This window comes from Heterodontus francisci, chromosome 10 (assembly GCF_036365525.1).
Source record: "Heterodontus francisci isolate sHetFra1 chromosome 10, sHetFra1.hap1, whole genome shotgun sequence".
NCBI classification, from domain to species: Eukaryota; Metazoa; Chordata; class Chondrichthyes; order Heterodontiformes; family Heterodontidae; genus Heterodontus; species Heterodontus francisci.
In genome coordinates, this window is record NC_090380.1 from 32,810,412 (window position 1) to 32,832,251 (window position 21,840).

At 41.3% G+C, this 21,840-nt stretch overlaps 1 protein-coding gene across 5 annotated transcripts in view; it reads right to left on the bottom strand.

Annotated features, from left to right (window-relative positions):
- LOC137374388 (uncharacterized) overlaps positions 1-21,840 on the bottom strand; it is a 70,222-nt gene that overhangs the window by 21,269 nt on the left and 27,113 nt on the right. For all 5 annotated transcript variants that reach the window (XR_010975816.1, XM_068040413.1, XM_068040414.1 and 2 more), the window contains exons 7-9: positions 17,110-17,653; positions 14,101-14,304; positions 13,346-13,467 (exon numbers count right to left, since the gene is read on the bottom strand). Coding sequence is in view for 4 of the 5 variants with exons in the window: in XM_068040413.1 (XP_067896514.1) it covers positions 13,346-13,467; positions 14,101-14,304; positions 17,110-17,653 (870 nt within the window). In the remaining variant the exon portion in view is untranslated. The remainder of the gene's footprint in view (positions 1-13,345; positions 13,468-14,100; positions 14,305-17,109; positions 17,654-21,840) is intronic.

Consider the following 21,840-nt stretch of genomic DNA (forward strand, 5'->3'; position numbering starts at 1 on the left):
TGAATACAAAGGAATGCATTCTGGGATTAGAGAGAGATTGGTAATAAGTTTTTCCAACAAAGAATATAACATCCGGAAAAGCAGCCAAGAAAGCGAAATGTGTGAAATTACAGTCCAAATTAGATCCTCCAGCTAATCAGGAGTGAGCTGTAGGAGGTGTTGGATAAACACAGCTTCACCTTCTCCTCTGTTAATCAGACATACCTGTTAATTGTATATTAATTGTGCTTAATTGTATGCTAGTAATGGACATTAATTGAGAATCATGTCAGCCCCTACAAATAGACACAGACTAAACCTGTGGTTGTTGGGTATGCTCCCAGTCATCTTCTGGGTTGTAGTCCCAGCAGTGGCCACTATGACTGTCTCAATGAGGTGGAAGTCCTGCCCAAGACCAATTAAGTGCCTGGCGACCGTAAAATCTAGTCTGGATCCCCAGGCCCGGCAGAGGCGGGGATTGTCACCAACTTCTTGGTCGGTGGACAGCTTCCCCCTCCCGCCACCCACCATAAAATCCAGCCCAAGGTTTTGTGTTTCGATGAAAGGTCACAGACCTGAAATGTTAATTCAGTTTCTCTCCACAGATGCTGTCAGACCTACTGAGTATTTTTTTATTATTCGTTCATGGGATGTGGGCATCACTGGCTGGGACAGCATTTATTGTCCATCCTTAATTGCCCTGGAGAAGGTGGTGGTGAGCTGCCTTCTTGAACCACTGCAGTCTATGTGGGGTAGGTACACCCACAGTGCTGTTAGGAAGAGAGTTCCAGGATTTTGACCCAGCGACAGTGAAGGAACAGCGATATATTTCCAAGTCAGGATTGTGTGTAGCTTGGAGGGGAACTTGCAGGTGGTGGTGTTCCCATGCATCTGCTGCCCTTGACCTTGTAGGTGGTAGAGGTCGCGGGTTTGGAAGGTGCTGTTAAAGGAGCCTTGATGAGTTGCTGCAGTGTATCTTGTCGATGGTACACACTGCTGCCACCGCGTCGGTGGTGGAGGGAGTGAATGTTTGTAGATGGGGTACCAATCAAGCAGGCTGCTTTGCCCTGGATGGTGTCGAACTTCTTGAGTGTTGTTGGAGCTGCACCCATCCAGGCAAAGAGAGAGTATTCCATCACACTCCTGACTTTTGCCTTTTAGATGGTGGACAGGCTTTGGGGAGTCAGGAGATGCGTTATTCGCTGCAGGATTTCTCGCCTCCGACCTGCTCTTGTCGACACTGTTAATACGGCTACTCCAGTTCAGTTTCTGGTCAATGGTAACCCCCAGAATTTTGATAGTGGGGGATTCAGTGATGGTAATGCCATTGAATGTCGAGGAGAGATGGTTAGATTCTCTCTTGCTGGAGATGGTCATTGCCTGGCACTTGTGTGGCATGAATGTTATTTCCCACTTATTAGTCCAAGCCTGGATATTGCCCAGGTCTTGCTGCATTTCTACACGGACTGCTTCAGTATCAGAGGATTCGCGAATGGTACTGAACATTGTGCAATCATCAGCAAACATCCCCACTTCTGACCTTATGATTGAAGGAAGGTCTTTGATGAAGCAGCTGAAGATGGTTGGGCCTAGGATACTACCCTGAGGAACACCTGCAGTGACGTCCTGGAGCTCAGGTGATTGACCTCCAACAACCACAATGCTAGGTAAGACTCCAACCTGTGTAGAGTTCCCCCCCCACACCCCCCCCCCCCCCGATTCCCATTGACTCCAGTTTTGCTAGGGCTCCTTGATACCATATTCAGTCAAATGCTGCCTTGTTGTCAAAGGCAGTCACTCTCACCTCACCTCTCAAATTCAGCTCTTTTATCCGTATGAATTAGGAGCAGGAGTAGACCACTCGGCTCTTCAAGCCTGCTCCGCCATTCGATAAGTTCTTGGCTGAACTGATTACTCCACATTTCTACCTAGCCCCGATAACCTTCCACCCCCTTGCTCATCATGTTTGAACCAAGGCTGTAATGAGATCAGGAGCTGAGTGGCCCTATTGGAACCCACACTGAGCGACACTGAACAGGTCATTGCCAAGCAAGTACAATGACACCTTCCATCACTTTGCTAATGATCAAGAGTAGATTGATATGGCGGTAATTGGCCGGGTTGGACTTGTCCTGCTTTTTGTGTACAGGACATACCTGAGCAATTTTCCATATTGCCGGGTGGATGCCAGTGTTGTAGCTGTACTGGAACAGCTTGGCTAGGGGCACGGCAATTTCTGGAGCACAGGTCTTCAGTACTATTGCCAGAATGTTGTCAGGCCCATAACCTTGGCAGTATCCAGTGCCTTCAGTCATTTCTTGTGAAAGGAATCATGCAGTGATTGATGAAATACTGCAGAAAATTTTAGCTGATCAACCAGACTGCAAGTTGACAACTGCCCTGGTTCATGCAAAGAATTTACTCTAGATGTTTAGCGGGTACAGTCTAAAGACCTGCTCAGGTCGGGAAAAAGAACCCGACCGGAACCCGACCAAACCACAGTGGACACATGCCCGACCCGACCCCCTCCGATTTTGCCCTGAGCCTGACCCCGACCCAACCCGACCATCCCTTTACTTAACTTCAGACTCGGAACCTCCAGGAAGCTGCAGCACACGTGTGATGACATCATAGTGACGTCACTCGCTCACTGCGCACACTCAGTTTCGTCCAGGACTCCCAGCTCAGGTAAATTTTTTAATTTCAATACTTACCAGCAGAGCACTTACCATGTGTGTCCAGTCCAACCTGAACTGGCCTGACCTGGACTCGGCCCGAACCAGACACATGTCGTCGGGTCCCGTCGGGTTCGGGCCGGGTAGCAGGCCTTTAGTACAGGGAGTATCAATAAGTCTATGGGTGACATCCCAAATTGCCTTCCGTGCTGTGTAATAATCACTCCTGCTCTAGAAGGTACTACAATAGGTTCCATATTTCCATCATCAAGGCTGAAGTCTCGGAGAAAATTCGGAGACCTTGGACGCATTGTATAAGGCCATCGAGACAGAATTTAATTCAGGTGTATTATAAAAGAGAGGATCGTAGGGAATGGAAAGGCCCTAGTCAGGTAATAGGTCATGGTAGTAAGAAAGTACTTATAAAACTGTTAAGGTTCATTCCTCACAATTAAATCATAATTAATTACAAAATCTTGGACTCTGAGTAGCTGAAAGAAGTAAACAAAGCACATTGTACCTCAAGTGTTCATGTTTTGTGGTGAAGGTCCTGAGGAACAGAATGTGGTAGATCGATAGTGGTAATGTGAGTGATCATAACACACATGACAGAACCATCACATTCAGGGTGAGGTTGGACAGACTGGGCTTGAAGGTGCTGGAGGCGAGGTCACTGAATAATTTTAAGGCGAGGATAGATAGATTCTTGTTAGGCAAGGGAATCAAAGGTTATCAGGGTAGATGACTGTGTGGAATTTGTGATAAAAACTGATCAACCATAATCTTATTGAATGGCAGAGCAGGCTAGAGGAGCTGAATGGCCTACTTCTGCTCCTGATTCATATGTTCAAAGGCCAATTACCTAGCGTGGGTACATGGGTGACATATACTGCAGAGTGGTCTAGTGAATGGAGGGATATGACAATTGTGGGCATGCAGGAAAAGTTACCGGCAAGTTTAAATATTAGTTAAATATTCAGGTTGATGGCCAAGAAGCGACATCTATGGACTGCCATAATGGGGTGAAGAAGTGGAGTAAGAAAGTGCAGTGCAAGTACTCATAGGGAGTCCGGAAGTGACCCGTCAGAAAAAGATCACACACCAGAGAAAGAACATCTGCTTGTGCAAGATGGCTAATTTGCAGTAGTCATCCCAATAGACATAAAAGTGCAACTACAGGCATAGCTTGAATAGATTACACAATGAAATAAAGGCCACACAACAGTCTCAGAACAGAACTAGAAGCAGAAGTCCGCACAATCGCGAAGTTTTGGTTGCTGCCAATAAACTTGGAGCTAAGCTAATAGGAGAGGCAAAACAAAGGGAATTAGATAGTTTGAGACAGCTTGGAGTTTTCCCGAGGTACCAGATAAGGGGCAACCAGCTTTGTCACAGAGGTGAATTTGTACTGAAAACGTCCTTGCAGATGGGACTTGAGGCTAAATCGAGGCTAGTTGCTAGGGGTTTTAAGAGTGACTGGGTGATACTGATTTTAGAGTGGTCTCTCCCAAGCTGGAAAATTAATGTTAAAAACCTTAACCTATTTTAGCAATATTCATAGGCATGTAGGTCAATTAGCACAAAAGCAGCATTTCTGCACGGGTGATACTTTTCAAAGAGAAGTTTTCTGAAAGCACCCTAAGAGACAGCAGATATAGAAGGAAAACTATGGAAGTTAAACAAATGCGTCTACAGCCTGAATGATGCTTCCAGGAGTGATATTTTTCGGTGAAAACTGTTTTGTTGAAAATAGGTTGTGTTCAACTAAAAGCAGATCCTGCAATGTTTTCTTGGTATCATAAAGGAAAGCTTTGGGCATCTTCATGATGCATGATTTCTCCTGGGGTAAAAATGGTTGAGAGGTTAATTGATGGGAAACGGTGATTTGAGGCTTCATTGACCAAATCATAAAAAGGTAAACTTCAGCAGAAATCTAGCAGAGTGTGCAAACAGGCAGCCTGCTGCTTGAGAAGATAAACACCATAGCAGAATCTCAAAGGGCCAAATGTAGGTGGAACTGAGACAAAACAGCAGAGCACTAAGACCACCATGTTTGGCTTGCTTCAGTCAAGCTTGGCATTGCAATGTTTACGAGTTGATAGGAATCCGAATGAGGGAAACCAGAGATCTTGGGAGGCTGACCCGGCCTGGATGGGCAGATGGATACAGGATATCTTTTGTAATTGGGCTGTTCAAATAATAGCAAACACACAAGACGACAAGAAATAGGAGCAGGAGTAGACCGTATGGCCCATTGAGCCTGCTCCGCCATTCAATAAAGATCATGGCTGATCTTAGGATTCAAATCCATTTTCCTGCCCGCTCGCCATATCCGTTGATTCCCTGAGACACCAAAAATCTGTTTATCCTAGCCTTAAATTTATTCAACGATGGAGAATGCACTATCCTCTGGGGTAGAGAATTCCAAAGATTTACAACCCTTTGAGTGAAGTAATTTCTCCTCATCTCAGTCCTAAAAGATCGGACGCTTATCCAGAGACTGTGCCCCCGTGTTTTAGATTCCCCAACCAGCAGAAACAATCTCTCAGTGTCTACCCTGTCCAGCCCCTTCAGAGTCTTGTATGCTTCAATGAGATCGCCTCCCATTCTTCTCAACGTCAGAGAATACATGCCCAATTTACCCAGCCTCTCATCATAGGACCAATTTCGTAAACCTGTGCTGTACCGCCTCCAATGCAAGTATATCCTTTCTTAAATGTGCAGACCAAAACTGCACACAGTATTCTAGGTGTGCTCTCACCAAAACCCTGTACAATTGTAGCAAGACTTCTTTATTCCTGTACTCCAATCCCCTTGCAATAAAGGCCAACATGCCATGTGCCTTCCTAATTCCTTGCTGTACCTGCATGCTAACTTTCGGCGTACCTTGTACTAAAGGTCTGCAGAGGAAACCTGACCCGAGCCCGAATGCCTGATCCGGAAGTCCGACCCGAACCAAGCCCAACACATGTAGTCGGGTCCCGTCGGGGTCGGGCAGCAGGCCTTTACCCATGTACTGATGTAAAGACCTGCTACCCGACCCGAGCCAGATGGGTCCCGATGACATGTGTCGGGTTTGGTTCGGGTAGGGTTTCCTTTGCAGACCTTTACCTTATACAAGCACACCAAAGTCTCTTTGAACATCAACACTTACAACACTTACACCTTTTAAAAATATTCTGCTTTTCAATTCTTATGATCAAAGTGAATAACTTCACACTTCCCTACATTATACTCCATCTGCCATCTTGTTGCCCACTCACTTAACCTGTCTATATCTCTTTGCAGCCCATGTCCTCCCCACAGCTTACCTTTCCACCTATCTTTATATCATCAGCAAACTTAGATACATTACTCCGTCTCTTCATCTAATTCATTAATATAGATTGTAAATAGCTGAAGCCCCAGCACTGATTCTTGCAGTACTCCACTATTCATTGTTTGCCAACTTGAAAAAGCCCCGTTTTTGCCCACTCTCTGCTTCCTGTCCATTAACCAATCCTCTATCCATGCAAATATATTAACCCCCAACTCCATGAGCCCTTATCTGTGGCACCTTAATCAAATGCATTTTAGAAATCCAGGTATACGACATCTATTGGTTCCCCTTTATCTACACTACTAGTCACATCCACAAATGACTAATAAATTTGTCAAACAGGATTTCCCTTCAGTAAAGCTATGTTGACTTTTTCTAATCATACTGTGCTTTTCTAAGTGCATGGTTAAGACTTCCTTAATAACAGATTTCAGCATTTTTTCAATGACTGATGTTAGGTTAACTGGCCTGTAGTTCCCCATTTTCTCCCTCCCTCCTTCCTTGAAAAACGGTGTAACATTTGACAACTTCCAATCTGATGGGACTGTTCCTGAATCTAAGGAATTTTGGAAAAGCATAGATAGTGCATTCACTATCTCTGCAGCTATCTCTTTTAGAACCCTAGGGTGTAGGCCATCAGGTCCCAGGGATGTCAGATTTTAGTCCCTTAAATTTCTCCAATACTTTTTCTTTGCTGATATTAATTTCAACACTCTTTTTAGCCCCTATTTCTGGTATGAAACTGGTGTCTTCTACTGTGAAGACAGACACAAAATATTTGTTCAATGCCTCTTCCATTTCCTCATTTCCCATGATAATTTCTCCTGTCTCTGCTTCTAAGGGATCGTTTACTTTAGCTACTCTCCCTTTTTATATACCTATAAAAGCTTTTACAAACTGCTTTTACATTCCTGGCTAGTTTACTCACATTCTATTTTTCTTCCTTTTTATCAAGTTTTCAGTGGCCTTTTGCTGGTATCTAAAACACTCCCAATCTTCAGACTCGCTACTCTTTTTTTGCAACATTGTAAGCCTCTTCTTTTGATCTAATGCTATCCTTAACTTCCTGAGTGAGCCATGGATGGATCTTTCTTGCTGACTTTTTGTTTTTCAATGGAATGTATTTTTGTTGAACATTTTGAATTGTTTCTTTCAAGGTCTCCCACTGTTTATTTATCACCATACCTTTTAGCCTATTTACCCAATTTACCTCAGCCAGTTCTCCTCTCATACCCACGTAATTGGCTTCGTTTATGTTTAAGATTCTTGTTTGTGAGTGTGATTTCAAACTTAACATGGAATTCAATGGTATTATGATGACTATTTCCCAGTGGATCTTTTACCCTGACATTGCAAATTAACAGTCCTTCATTATACAATACTAGATCTAAGATAGCGTTATCCCTAGTTGGTTCTACAACATATTGCTCTAAGAAACTGTCCTGAAAACATTCTATTAACTCATCGTCTAGATCACTCTTGCCAATTTCATTGTCCCAGTCTATATGAAAATTAAAGTCTCCCACAATTATTACATTGCCTTAGTTACAAGCTCCAATAATTTCTTGTTTAATGCTGTGTCCAACAGTTTAACTACTGTTGAGGGGGGTGGGCGGAATCCTATAAGATACTACTGCCACCCCCCCACCAAGTGTTTTCTGATTCTTGCTTTTCCTAATTTCCACCTATACTGGCTTTTACTTCATGATCGTCTGAGGCCAGATCCTTTCTCACTAATGTCCTTGTGTCATCTGAGGTAATGACTGGGTTAAATTGGTCTTTATAGGCTTTTCTGTGCAAAGAAAAGCACAAGAAGGAATTTCCAGAGCACAGAGATTGTAGAAGAATTAAGTGTTGCATTGACATGACAGTACCTGGGGCACAATCAGGGAGTAGTTACATGGAGATCGCGCTTTTACCCAGGGCATAATGGTAATGCTGTTGTGTTTTGATACTACTGCTCAGACACTGGCATGTGTCAAGTCTTACTTACACTGAATAAAACATAACCATTGTCACCAATAAGGGTTATCACTTTGAATCATTTCTGAACTTGGACAGTGAAGGGGTTAAAGGGTTAATTGTTAGACCCCCCATGTTGGATTTCAGGGTCTTACATTGTTAAATACCAGCCCTAACTTTCTGTGGTGAATTTAATTCATAGTTAGTCTGCAAAAGCAGCAAACCTTGAAACTCTCAGGGGTGCTGATAGTGAGTTTCTGTTTTCGCTAGGCTAATGGCGGGGTGGTGCAAATCATCCTGCAATTTGTGGCAATTTACAACTAATGGGGTATTTCTTCCTGCCAGAAATTTCTGGGTTATTTACACATTAATGACAGTGCGCACATTGAACTCGCCGTTATTTTCCCAGACAACTAAGATTTTATTAGTCTATTTTATTTGCCATCATTGAAGAAATATTCTAGTAAATTGGCATTTTGCTATTTAGATTCTAGAACTTGGAATACTAAACAAAAATTACTACCAGGGAGCAAACAGAGAACACACAGACATATCAGAACGTGTTATCGAATCGAAAGGTTGTGGACACACACAGACACACTCCACCTAGTATTAGTCTATCTATAACATTAGCAAGCATCAGAAAGAATGTTTTTCTTTCTTCAAAAACCCCCAACCTAGACTTTTGCTGTCTCTATGGCAACCTGGGAAATTTCCACACAGGCAATCCCAGATCCAAATTGACAGCCTACAACTTCATCAGGCACAGTATTGGTACATCAACATGCTGCACCACAGAGCTGTAATGGGATTCATTGATGCTCCCAATGAATAACCTACTCCTAACTAGAGTACAGCCATTCATTATTACTCATTACTTACGATTCATGATGAGGAAAGAGATGTAATCTTACTTATGACTGCTTTGGTCTCACGCCTTGTACAAAAAAAAATTGCAAAATGGATTAGACATGCAACCTACTGGTTGAATTCTGTGTTCCTCCTTCACGGTCATATACTACACTCCATTTAGCAACTTAAAACTGCAAAAATCAAATGAAAGCAATTTTAAACATTGTACAAGCTATCGTGATTTCAAGAAACAAAATCATAGAAAGCTGTACAAAGGGAATTATAATGATAGCACGGGCCTGAATTTGTAGAAAACTTGTGCCTTTCTATGGTGTACGCCATCATAATGGTACAGAAATTCAATGCTAAGGGTTCTCAGCCCTTTTACTTGAAGTCCTCCTCCCATGTTATAAAGATTCCACAGACCCCATGTAACACAGCACAACTATTTTTTTTTAAACTATGACTCCTGTCATGTGGTAAAACCAGCACAGCATTCATGCACAGCAAGATCCCACAACCGATCATCATATAGATCAACTAAACTCTAGGTTCACTTTCCAACATGAAAAAGGGTCAACATTCACAGCACTGTGCATGAGTGATACCCTGGGACTTGGAACTGGGACTTTAAGTACCTGGTGGCAGCAGCAGTGGATGGTTTGATCAGCTGTCATGGATAAGCAGCAGTCAGCCGCATAAACAGTGAAAGGTGAAGTCAACCAAACAAACACTCATCGACAACCTTTTGTTACTATTCGCCCCAAAGGACATCAAATCCCATCCACCTCTAAGCTTACCTGATTTAAACATGGCAGGCAGGAGTGTGCATGCCACACGGCATGCCAGGAAAAGTACCCGCTGGCAGCTGTCACTAATGGATCTAGGGGTGGGGGGAGAGGGCGGGGTGCATGGTGTCACCTCTCCTTCAACATCAGTGGCCTTTGTGGCACTACGTCAGCCCAACCTCGCATTAGTGTACTGAACTAAACTTTTTTGGGAGTTGGATTGAAAAAAAATCGCTTATTTCAATGCCTCATTCTTCATAATAAATTGGGCACCACTGACATTGGTGGTGATCAGTCTCACTCTTTTTTTGTTGAAAGATGCTGATTTAGCAACACCTTGAAACCTTCTTGCAGATCCCTAGGGGGCCCTCGACATAAAGAACCCCCGACATATGCCACACAATAATTTCCCAAGACTTCTGTGCTGCTGCATAAGGATAAGGCTGCATTGATAAAGTTGAATAGTAATAATCCCAGCTCCATTAAAATCAACAGTGAGATCGAGATGATGAATTAGCACCATTGCAATTGGCACTTAGACCATTACAGAATGGTGCTCGAGGGTTCAGTATGTTTGGTGTAATCACAGGAATCATCACTTACTCTTTAAATGAAGAAATAATTCTGTTTCCCTCATTAGTTGCTTTAAAAAAAAATTCAGTGGTGCAGTTCTGACAATGTCTAGGTTCACTGTTGTAAAATGCAAAGCAATATATAAATATTTTAAATCTGGCATGCAGTTACCAGTCCTAGCCTTAAATTACCATCTGAATGTGTATTTTAAAAAAATATATAATTCCATGTTAATCCTACACCTTGTGAATGTGGCTCGTATTGTTCAAAAAGCGACCATTTACATGTTATTAAAATACAGCTGGTAAATCAGAAATAGGATTGGATTTACAGACTGCTTGAGCAGTTGAAAATTAAAAGCCTCTGGTTTTCATATTGTTTGTACAACTGCAATAGGAAAGGAGGGGGTGGGGAGTCACAATTTCACCTAACAAACTAACTTGACTGATATAAAAACTGTCCTCAAGGTGATTTGAATATAATTTGAATGTGTATTGGATTCTGCCCATCAGTAGAACCTACAAACACCTATTTTAAAACACTATTGGGACTGAGGAGCATTGCACTGCATTGGGGTTTTATTTTGGTCCTTAGCCACGCCTCTCCCAATTGTCCTATGTGCAGATTCCAATTACTCTTCCAGCAAATTCTGGTGGAAACTCACCACTGGGGAGCATGTGGGTCTAACTTATGGTGTTTAGCACCAATATAGCCCTTGCAATAAATTCCCGATCTACAAGTTGCATGTAGAAGTAAATGACTTAAAGAATGAATATATTGAAAGCAGCTTTAATATACGTAGACAATGAACATACAGCACTTAAAACAACTGCAAATACAAGCTTAAAACTTGCAAATATGAACTGCTCCTTGAGACTGCTACTATTTGCCAAATAAAATTGAAAGGACATATCAATGAAAGTTATACACATATATATATATCAATTATTCACAGTACAGATTAGGGCAGCATATTTTTTTATCTCATTAAAAGTTTCCATTTTACAGAATTTTTCTCAGATACTTGCATGGGTTATACATTCCAGTCAGAAAATGTTACCACAAAAAACTACTAATTAGGGAAGAGGAGGTTTGGATTGTACGTGGCCATTAAAAGAGACATTTACTGTTGGTAGTATTTAAGATTATTCCTTTATACTGTACTAGCATTACAACAGGTTTTATAACTTTCATATGAAGGAAAGCTAGTCTGATACAAAGAAAACAAGATGCATTTAGAAATAAGAATAAAAGTTACAGAGGTCAGGTGCTAAATGTAGTACATGGTATACAAATCAAGATTTCCAATTTGATTCATCATACATTGTTCAATCTAGTTTGAGGTTGCGTTGTGCGTTACAATTAGTCTGGGAGTTGGGTAAAGGAAGAAATAGTCACTTCTTATGAGAAACAGATGAGGGCAAGATTAGGCTAACTGTGATGGTTTCTACTGAAATTCACCATCCAGGCACACGTACAAATGAAGAATACAATGCATCGGTGCAGAATCACCATCTTGAAGTGAGGAGTACAAAGTGTAAATTTGGAGAGGGCAAAGAAACAAAAACTTAAAGGCATTTAAAAAAAATTTCTGAGGAACTGCTTCCAAGAATGGAAAACAGGCAGAAAGCAAAATGCCTATCAACTGCAATACTCTAATAATGACGTAAAACTGAAACCTGTGCTCATCCCGATGGCAGAACTGTCCAAACTGTGTCAAATCAGATTATATTATACAGTAACAATGATTTTATACACTAAGTACTGAATACGCTGTCGCTTAACTGAAAAAGTAATCTTGAAATGACTATTAGCTAATACGTGAAGGTTCACAATATGTACATGTTCAAATCGTTCCACTAAATACCCAAAGGTTCAATATTAGTCACTAATGTAAATTTTAAAGTCACCAAACGAAAGAGAAACCATACAAGGGAGACAGGGAGGAGGCATCTCAAAGCAGTGGAGAATCAGGAGTTCAGATAGATTTATTAAGAATTGCTCAAAACTTCATGCTTGGTGTGAAGGTCATCTGAATCCCTTACTTGTTCTTTTTCCCAGCAGCCCCCTCATACCATTTCCAAGTGTGCATTCCTCAGGTGTGAGTCTAGAGTGAGTATCAGCTGGCTTACCTACCTTGGAAAGCATTGTATCCTAATACTGTTCTCATCCGCATCTGTTTTCCAGAATCAGGTCTTGGATAGCAATTAGGAATAAGAGGCCTAGATAATTTTTACCCTCCCTAATTTATGGCCACTGAGACCGTTTTTAGCCTTCAAACTGTTGCTCCGGCTGAGATCAACTAAGTCAGCACTGTTGGAGAATTAAATCTGGGATCTCTTGGCCTGAATGACTCAATATTACATCAAAGTTATGTTTTTATACACTATCCCATTGCAGGAACTCTGTCAGCTGTTCTGAACCTTCCTTTACCTCATCGATTATTCTTGATGTTAACATACTAATGCCAGCAAACAGTAATTTTTTTTGGTGCATTAAGTGGGACCAGTAGGGCAATATTAGTAGATTATTTAGCATTAGGATACGTTAACAGTCATAGAAGGAAGATGGAAGCCCTGTAGTTGTGGGTAACCAGGGCATGATGGGATGTGTGGCAATGGTTATGGGAAGCTATACAACTCAGAAGTCTAATTGCCTTTACATCTGTGTAAACATGTTGTCCTTGAGATAATACTGCAACTGCAGGAGGCACAGGATATTATAAACTGTGAAAACACCAAGCCTCTGGAATGGGGAGGAGACAACAGGGTGGATGATTAGTGAGACAATACACTCCAGTTTATTGATCAAGCTGCAGCTTTGGAATGTGTTGGAGGTGGGGGGGGCGGGGTGGGGGGGGCGGGGCGGGGTAGTGTGGACAAATGAGTAATAGTTATTGTATTCTATAAATTTGTACTACAGACTCCGTTTCATTGAGAAACCTCTGGCTGTTTCACCAGGCACCTCTCCCTTGTTTGAATAAACCTTTATTTACTTTAATCGCGTGGACTCGAGACCAGTTATTTTCCCCACAACAGTGCATTACAAAGTTTCCCCAAGAAGGAAAAGAAATATAATTGATATAGCATTTCAGAACTGTTGCATCTACTTAGTTTTAACTTATGTTCACATCAACCTGATGTGTACTTGCCAATAATGCAAAATAAAAGCCTTTACTCTCTGTTGACTCTACTTACTGCTCCTTTTTGGATTTCACAACGCAGGCTGCGTATCATGGAATTTACATTGGAGACACAAGTCTTCCAGTCTTTACCTTCCTCACTCAAATCATACGTGGGGAAAAGCGTACAAAGGAATTCTGGGAAAAAAGAGGGAGATTCAATAATTTAAAAAAACAAGTAGCAAATCATTAAAATTTGTTGCCAATTTTCAATTAAATATTTTCCTGTCAGAAACACACACAGTGGTATGGTTATTGTTTTACCATCAGGTGATAATATAAATTAACTTGTTTATAATTCATTAGACTAAAAGTTATTTAAAAATGCCTTCCTATGAATCAGGAAAATGAACCTTGTCCACTTAGACATTTACATTGATCCAGTATTTAATTGGGAAAATTGATGCTTTTTTTTTTTGCAGGGCTTAAAAAAGGACCAATTTTCTAATGAACTCTCTTGATAATGCTACAGTCTCTCAGTTATCAGAAAGAAATGAGACAGGTACTGGCATTACTTTGCTAAAACTGTGAGGTTGTAGCATTCAATTAAGACAGAAATTAAAAAAAAATAAGTGAAGATTGGTCAATTTGTTGGAATGTTAGTCAATACATAATTGTTAAATACCATTGCACTGTTAAACAGTTAAATTAAGTGCTGCATCTTAGAGGCAGTGACTTAATACAATTAATTACTGTAGCAGTGCAAGATAGATAATCACAAGTATCTTTGTGAGTAATTAAATATTATTCGTTATCCAGAGAAAGGCTCACCTCGTAGAGCTGTGACCCTATTAGGATCCAATGGTTTGATTCCTCTAGCTTTGTCACCTTGCATGTTACTATACATTAGCGTATCTTTTGGGAACATCATCCGAATGAGGTAACGTGCTACGTACTTTGGTTTGGTTTTCTGTCGCGCCTTCATTAAGAAAGCTGCAGGCACCTTTATATTTCGTCTTGGGTCACCCAGATATTCTGCAAATTCAACAGTAACAAATTGAACATAAAATAGGAGAATATTTATTTAAAAAGCTGAAAATTAAAGTCTTCATTTATTAGACCAATGAGGGGCACAAGGGAAGAGGGTACATTTTGTTGCAAATTAAAAAGAACAGCATTGCCTCCCTATTTTACAATGAAAAAAACCCCCACGTTTTGTTTTTTTTTTTAATTTTCTGACCTCCAGAGATCTGTTGGGTCAGGCCTACCTTCCTTCTTGTTATGCCACCATGCACCAACAGTAAGCAGCCATTCTGTGTCCCAAAAAGAGCTTCACAATAAACAACCAGACCTAAGACTTCCAACCAGTCTGTGAGCTGATTCAGAGCTAGCCAAACCTGGAAATCACACTGCTCTGCCGGTGACATGGAATCAGGCAGACTGAAGGAGTGCTTTGGGGCCTCCACTGGCACTGTTAAAGGATTGTCTCTGAGATACTCCTGCAGTAGAAATAGGGCATGAGTGAGATTGTCAACTAATTCCAATTTAGAGGTAGTAATGTGCTATGGATCCACGAGGAACTGCCAAAGTTATTCCCCGTAAGACCCTTGCAGCCAACAGATGGGAGAATATTTTATCCCAACAGCCTAGGCTGGATATGAACCCAAAGCATAGAACTAAATGGAGAGTGGTCAATGCACTTGCTCATCCATCACAATATTTTAGTTTTTGAGGTAATTAAAAGGGATGCTAAAACCAGAAATTTACATTTATGCCACATTTAGTTGTCATAATTTAAACGCAGTTTAAACCATTAAAGCAAAAAAAAAAAATCACATTTTACATACTGTTCTAGTAGCTCACACTCAGTAAGTTTGGTAAGGGTAGATCTATGTGGCGGGGGATGAACCAACTGTGGCATTAACTGAATTGCATTTTCTACAAGAGGTGCTATTGCTCTGTCCTGAGACAACTGTCACAACCTTACGTTTGGCGCTCAGTCACTGTGTAAACAAGTTCTTTCTTTGCACTGACTCACCACTTTGGAAAAATTAAAATACACTCACAATGCTCGTATCACAATGAGAGCTTTTTTCTTAAAATATGTTTAGCTAGTGTATTAAAAACTAATTGGGAATTGCCAGTACTAATCTGCGCTTCTCAGTTAATCCTCAGTCAGTTTATATAACTGAAGTCAAACTCTGCAATATAAAATGACAACATTTTCACTGCATCACAAAAAATGGCGAACCCATGTGAATGAATGCAAAGCATAAAATAAAAATTTTTTAAATGTTAAAATGTTACTGGTCGAGTAGCATATTTGAATATTAAATTTAAAACTCCAGGATATAATTTAAATAGATAAAAACCATCGACTGGTATTGCCCACAGTAATACAGCCTCTTAAACTGAGACTATTTTGGGGGAGGAGTGTCGCAATACTGATGAACTTTAGTCAAGTGGAGTACTGAACTAATGTTTGTGATAGTGTAACAATCTACATTCAAATGCATAGGAGGCACAATGACAAGACAGTTTGGAGTCAAATTTATTTTAATGTATGAATTCTGCTAATTTGAATATTTTATTCCGGACTCCGTCACCCAGCGGTGGGGGCCACCGGGGTGCCTCGCCACCACGGGGAGGATTGGGCCCGGCCCTCCCAGCAGGGGACTCCATGGCAGGCTGTTGCTGGAACGATCTTCCGGCACCCCCCTCCTCCCCTCAACACGGAGCCTGGCGTCAGGAGCTTTATAAAATCCCGGTCCTGGTTTTAACATCCATCAATTACTTTAAAGTTTCACTCCTGCCTATGGTGCTCAACTGGGAATTACTTTTGCAGAGACACTGCACAAATTATCCAGAGTACCAGAATTACATTCACAGAGTTACTAGCTGCAGATACATTTAAAAAAAAACAGTTGGGAATATTTTTGATTGCAATATGAAATTCTGAAGGACGGTATTTAATAAGTTAGATCAAAAGTTCTATTGAGGTATAGGGGTGATGTTTGAAGTGGGACAATCAGTATTAATTTGGTAAAATCAAATGAGTACTTGGCATCCATTTTGAAATCTGTAACTGTATCCATGACCAATTATAAAATATGGCAAGATCATATTTAATCGCACAAATTACAAAATCTTTTCTAGAACAAAGGAAGCGATCAGTGATCATAATGACTATTTCAAAATCTGGTCAGACAAAAAAAAACTTTAAAAATGCTCATCATCTATCAAATTAACTGTCAATATCTTAATTTTGAGGAAATCCTTGTGTATGGGGCTTAAGCAATAAGTAATCAGGATTCATTTTTAATTATCTTAATTATGCATATTATACAGACATTTGTAGAAGTGTTTGATCTGAATACAGTAATGTACAGCGTACCATACAGTGTGAAATTATGCGTGGAAACTTACCAACTTGTTTTAAGACCAGATTTAAAACCTAATATGAAATTCCAACACACAAAACATTGTGGAACACTTACTGGATCCATCTTTAAAGAATGTAATTTACAAGATGATTGAAATAAAAATCGAACTGACATATATTGAATGCAAGCAAATTTCACCATTTTCATTGTCAATTTCATCCATTACAGTTGATTTTAAAAATAAGTATTTAGGCAAGTTTTAATAAAAAAATCTAATTTGCTTTCTGAGAACATTCAAAACCCTAAACGTGTACCTCAAGGTTTAAAATCCAATTTATAATGAGTTCAGACAATTTGTCTTCAGAGTGACACAGTAAACAGTACACACTGATCATGTACTACACATTTAATTGAAACTCAAAATGAAAATACTTTTTGGTGCAGGACCATTACCCACCAAAACTCATACTGTCTGCACTTGATGATGAAGGAACGTCAGGTTTAGAAAAGTTGGTTTGCTGCTCAGTATCATTGGTAGTTTTTACGTGAACAAATGTTTCTGTTTCTCTGGAAGTGCATCCATCTTGATATAGCCTTCCAGTGGGTCTGAATGCAGCATTGGCACCTGACGACATAGGTACTCTGCTATCTTGCTCAATTGTCATTTTCCCTTGGGCAAAGTCAGATATCCCAATCGCAGTAGCAGAACACTGCATTGTGGGTTCTTGTAAAGACTGGACAGAGTGAATTGTGGGTAGAGGAGGGCTTGCTCCTCTTACACTGCTATACATGGCCTGTGGCTGAGGCGAGGATTGGACAGGTTTGCTTGGAATAGAAACTTTCACTGGCTCTTTCTCTACTCGTATCCTGAGTGGGGAAGAACGAGAGCCTTGGTCAGGTGGTGGCATCCGGATCCGCACTTCTCTTTCCACTGGCTTCTGCATTTTCATTTTGGTGAGTGGCATCTGGTGGGCATTTCCATAGGACACAGTCATAAGTCTCTGCAAATCACAAATTAGAATTAACAAGCAGGGGTAGAGTCAAGGGAAAGGAAAGACACTAGACCCTCAGAAATGGAGGCACCGTCTCTTTACCCCAATCCTACCTCATTCAGATTAAACCTCTTGCTAGCCAGTGGAGTTAAAAACTATTTGCACCGTTTTACAATCGATACTCCATCACAGGCACTGAGTTTTTCTTCCATTTAATAAGGCTGTAAGAACCACGAGAATTGATCTGTTCTCATTAACTGTTGAGGTTACTTGGTAAATGCAACATTCTAGTTTTGTACACTGGACTTTGGCCTCAGGAGCAGTGCACTGACACTTTCATAGAATCATAGTAAGTTTAAGGCACAGAAAGAGGCCCCTTGGCCCATTGTTGTCTGTGCCAGCCGAAAAACGATCCATCCGTTCTAATCCCACCTTCCAGCATTTGGTCCATAGCTCTGCAGATTACTGCACTTGAGGTGCATATCCAGACTCCTTTTGAATGAGTTGAGGGTTTCTGCCTCGACTAACCTTTCAGGCAGTGAGTTCTACACCCCCACCACCCTCTGGGTGAAAAAGGTTTTCCTCATCTCCCCTCTAATCTTTCTACCAATCACTTTAAATCTATGCCCCCTCGTCACTGACCTCTCTGCTAAGGTAAATAGGCTCTTCACCTCCAGTCCTCATAGAGGACTGCTTTCAACTGCTGCTAAATGGGGCTCATTGGCAGATCAAACTGTATACCAGTTGTTTTCCCCTTCAGAATTAGAATGATTAACAAAAACATAAGCCACAAGAAACTAGTAAACTTAAATCCTTGAAAATAATGACTTTAAAAAATAAATTTATTCCAATGACAAGCCAAATTCAAATCCCCACTCTGAGGTCCTGGCCAGTCAGGATACATTTGCAACCGATAACATTTTATGCATATGCTATCCAGTCAGGGACCTTCAATTAAACATCGTAATAGAACAAATCCAAGGGCTTTCCTCGCCTCACCTCTGTTAAAAGAATCACTGCTTTCTCAAACTCATAACAAGGCATAACAGATCCTGTCAAAGTACTCAGCAAGTCCTTATATTTACTCTGAGCCTTTATCTCAGTTCCGTCATTTAGAAAGGACAGAGTGGGCAGGATACCTCATTTCAGTTGGCTGAATAATCATTGATCCTAGAATTTTTTGAACATCTTGGGCTGCATTTTCCTTATACTGCCATGTCTCTGGCTGTTTCCTGGGTCGGGCACCATTATTCATGCCAAGCTGCCATTGGGATATCCGTCAGCAACTGGAGGAGCGCTATAAACATAAGACCATAAGAAATAGGAGCAGGAGTCGACCAAACGGCCCGTCGAGGCTGCTGTGCCATTCAATACAATCATGCTGATCTTCGACTTCAACTGCACTTTCCCACCTGCTTCCTATATCCCTTGATTCCCTGAGACACGAAAAATCTTTCTCTCTCAGCCTTAAATATATTCAATGATGGAGCATCCACAATTCTCTGGGGTTACAGAATTCAAGATTCACAATCTTTTGAGTGAAGAAATTTCTCCTCATCTCAGTCCTAAATGATCGACCCCTTATCCTGAGACTGTGTCCCCGTGTTCTAGATTCCCCAGTCAGGGGAACAACCTCTCAGTGTCTACCTTATCAAGCCCCTTCAGAATCTTGTATGTTTCAGTGAGATCACCTCTCAATCTTCTAAACTCCAGAGAATATAGATTCAATTTACCCAACCTCTCACCATAGGACAACCCTCTCATTCCAGGGAGCAATTTAGTGAACCTTTGCTGTACTGGCTCCAAGCCAGGTATATCCTTCCTTAAATATGGAGACCAAAATTGCTGTGGTCTCACCAAAACCCTGTACAACTGTAGCTAGACTTCCTTATTCTTGTACTCCAGTTACCTTGCAATAAAGCAGAACATACCATTTGCTTTCCTAATTGCTTGCTATACCTGCATGCTAACTTTCTGTGTTCCTTGAGTGAGTACACCAAAGTCCCTCTGAACATCAACATTTACAAGTTTCACACCTTTTGAAAGTATATTCAGCTTTTCCATTCTTACAACCAACGTAAATATCCTCACACTTCCTCACATTATACTCCATCTGCCATCACTCACATCTCTTAGCAGTCTCTTTGTCTCTGTCTTCACAAAGGAGAGGGTTGATGTAGACATTGTAGTTAAAGAGGAGTGTGAAATATTAGATATGATTAGTATAATGAGAGAGGAAGTACTAGAGGGTCTGACATCCTTGAAAGTGGATAAATCACCAGGGCCGGATGGATTGCATCCCAGGTTGGTAAAGGAAGCCAGGAAGGAAATAGCAGAAGTGCTGAGGATCATCTTCAAATCCTAACTGGAAACAGGCAGGATTGGAGGTCTGCGAACGTTGTACCATTGTTTAAAAAGGGCGCGAGGGATAGGTCAAATAATTATAGGCTGGTGAGTCTGATCTCGGTGGTGGGTAAATTGTTGAAATAAATTCTGAGGAACAGGATAAACTACCACTCAGAAAGGCATGGATTAATCAGGGATAGTCAGCATGGATTTGTTAAGGGACGGTTATGTCTTACTAACTTGATTGAGTTTTTTGAGGAAGTAACAAGGAAGATTGCTGAGGGTAGTGCAGTGGATGTGGTCTACATGGATTTTAGTAAGGCATTTGACAAGGTCCCGCATGGCAGACTGGTCAGTAAAATGAAGGCCCATGGGATACAGGAACATGTGGCAGGATGGATCCAAAATTGGCTCAGTGACAGGAAACAAAGGGTAGTAGTCGACAGATGTTTTTACGAATGGAAAGCGATTTCCAGTGATGTTCCACAGGCTCAGTGCTGGGACCCTTGCTATTTGTGGTATATATTAATGATTTGGACTTAAATATGGGAGGCATGATTGGCAAATCTGCAGATGACACAAAAATTGGCTGTGTAGTTGATAGTGAAGAGGATAGCTGTAGATTCCAGAATGATATCAATCAATGGTTGGGTTGAGTGGGCGGACAGGTAGAAAATGGAATTTAATCCAGAGAAGTGTGAGGTAATGCATTTGGAGAGGGCAAATAAAGGGAGGGAATACTCAATAAAGGGGACAATATCGAGAGGGGTAGAAGAAGTGAGAGATCTTGGAGTGCATGTCCACAGGTCCCTGAAGGTAGCAGGACAGGTAGATAGAGTGGTGAAGAAGGCATATGGAATGCTTTTCTTTATTGGTCGAGGTATAGAATTCAAAAGCAGGGATGTAATGTTGGAACTGTATAAAACGCTGGTTAGGTCACAGCTGGAGTATTGCACACAGTTCTGGTCACCACATTACAGGAAGGACATAATTGCTCTGGAGAGAGTACAGAGGAGATTTAAAGGAATGTTACCAGGGCTTGAAAGTAGCAGCTATGAGGAAAGATTTGATCGGCTAGGGTTGTTTTCCTTAGAACAGAGGAGGCTGAAGGGTGACTGAATTGAGGTGTACAAAATTATGAGTGGCCGAGATGGAGTAAACAGAAAAGGACCTGTTTCCCTTGGCAGAAAGGTCAATTACCAGGGGGCCCAGATTTAAGGTGATTGGTAGAAGGATTAGAGGGGTCATGGGGAAAAACTTTTTCACCCAGAGGGTGCTGGGTGTCCGGAATTCACTGCCAGGAATGGTGGTGGAGGCAGAAAACCTCAACTCATTTAAAAGGTACCTTGACATGCACCCGAAGTGCTGTAACCAGCAAGGCTACAGACCAGCTGCTGGAAGGCGGGATTAGATTGGGCGGCTAGATTTTTCGGCCGGCGTAGACACGATGGGCTGAATGGCCTCCTTCTGTGCTGTAACTTTTCTATGGTATCCTCCTCATAGTTTACATGTCAGCAAACCTAGATACATTATCTCTGTCTCTTTGTCTAGGTCATTAATATAAAGGTAAATAGCTGAGGCCCCAGCACTGATCCTTGCGACACACGATTCACAGCCTGCCAACTTGAAAATGCTCCATTTATCCCTATTCTTTGCTTCCTGTCCGTTGACCAATCCTCTATCCATGCCAATATGTCACCCCCAACTCCATGAGCCATTAGCATGTGTATGGACCTTTTGCGTGGCACCTTATCAAATGCCTTTTGGAAATCCGAGTATACTACATCCACTGATTCCCCTTTATCTACCCACGAGTTACAGCCTCAAAAAACTCTATTAGATTTGTCAAA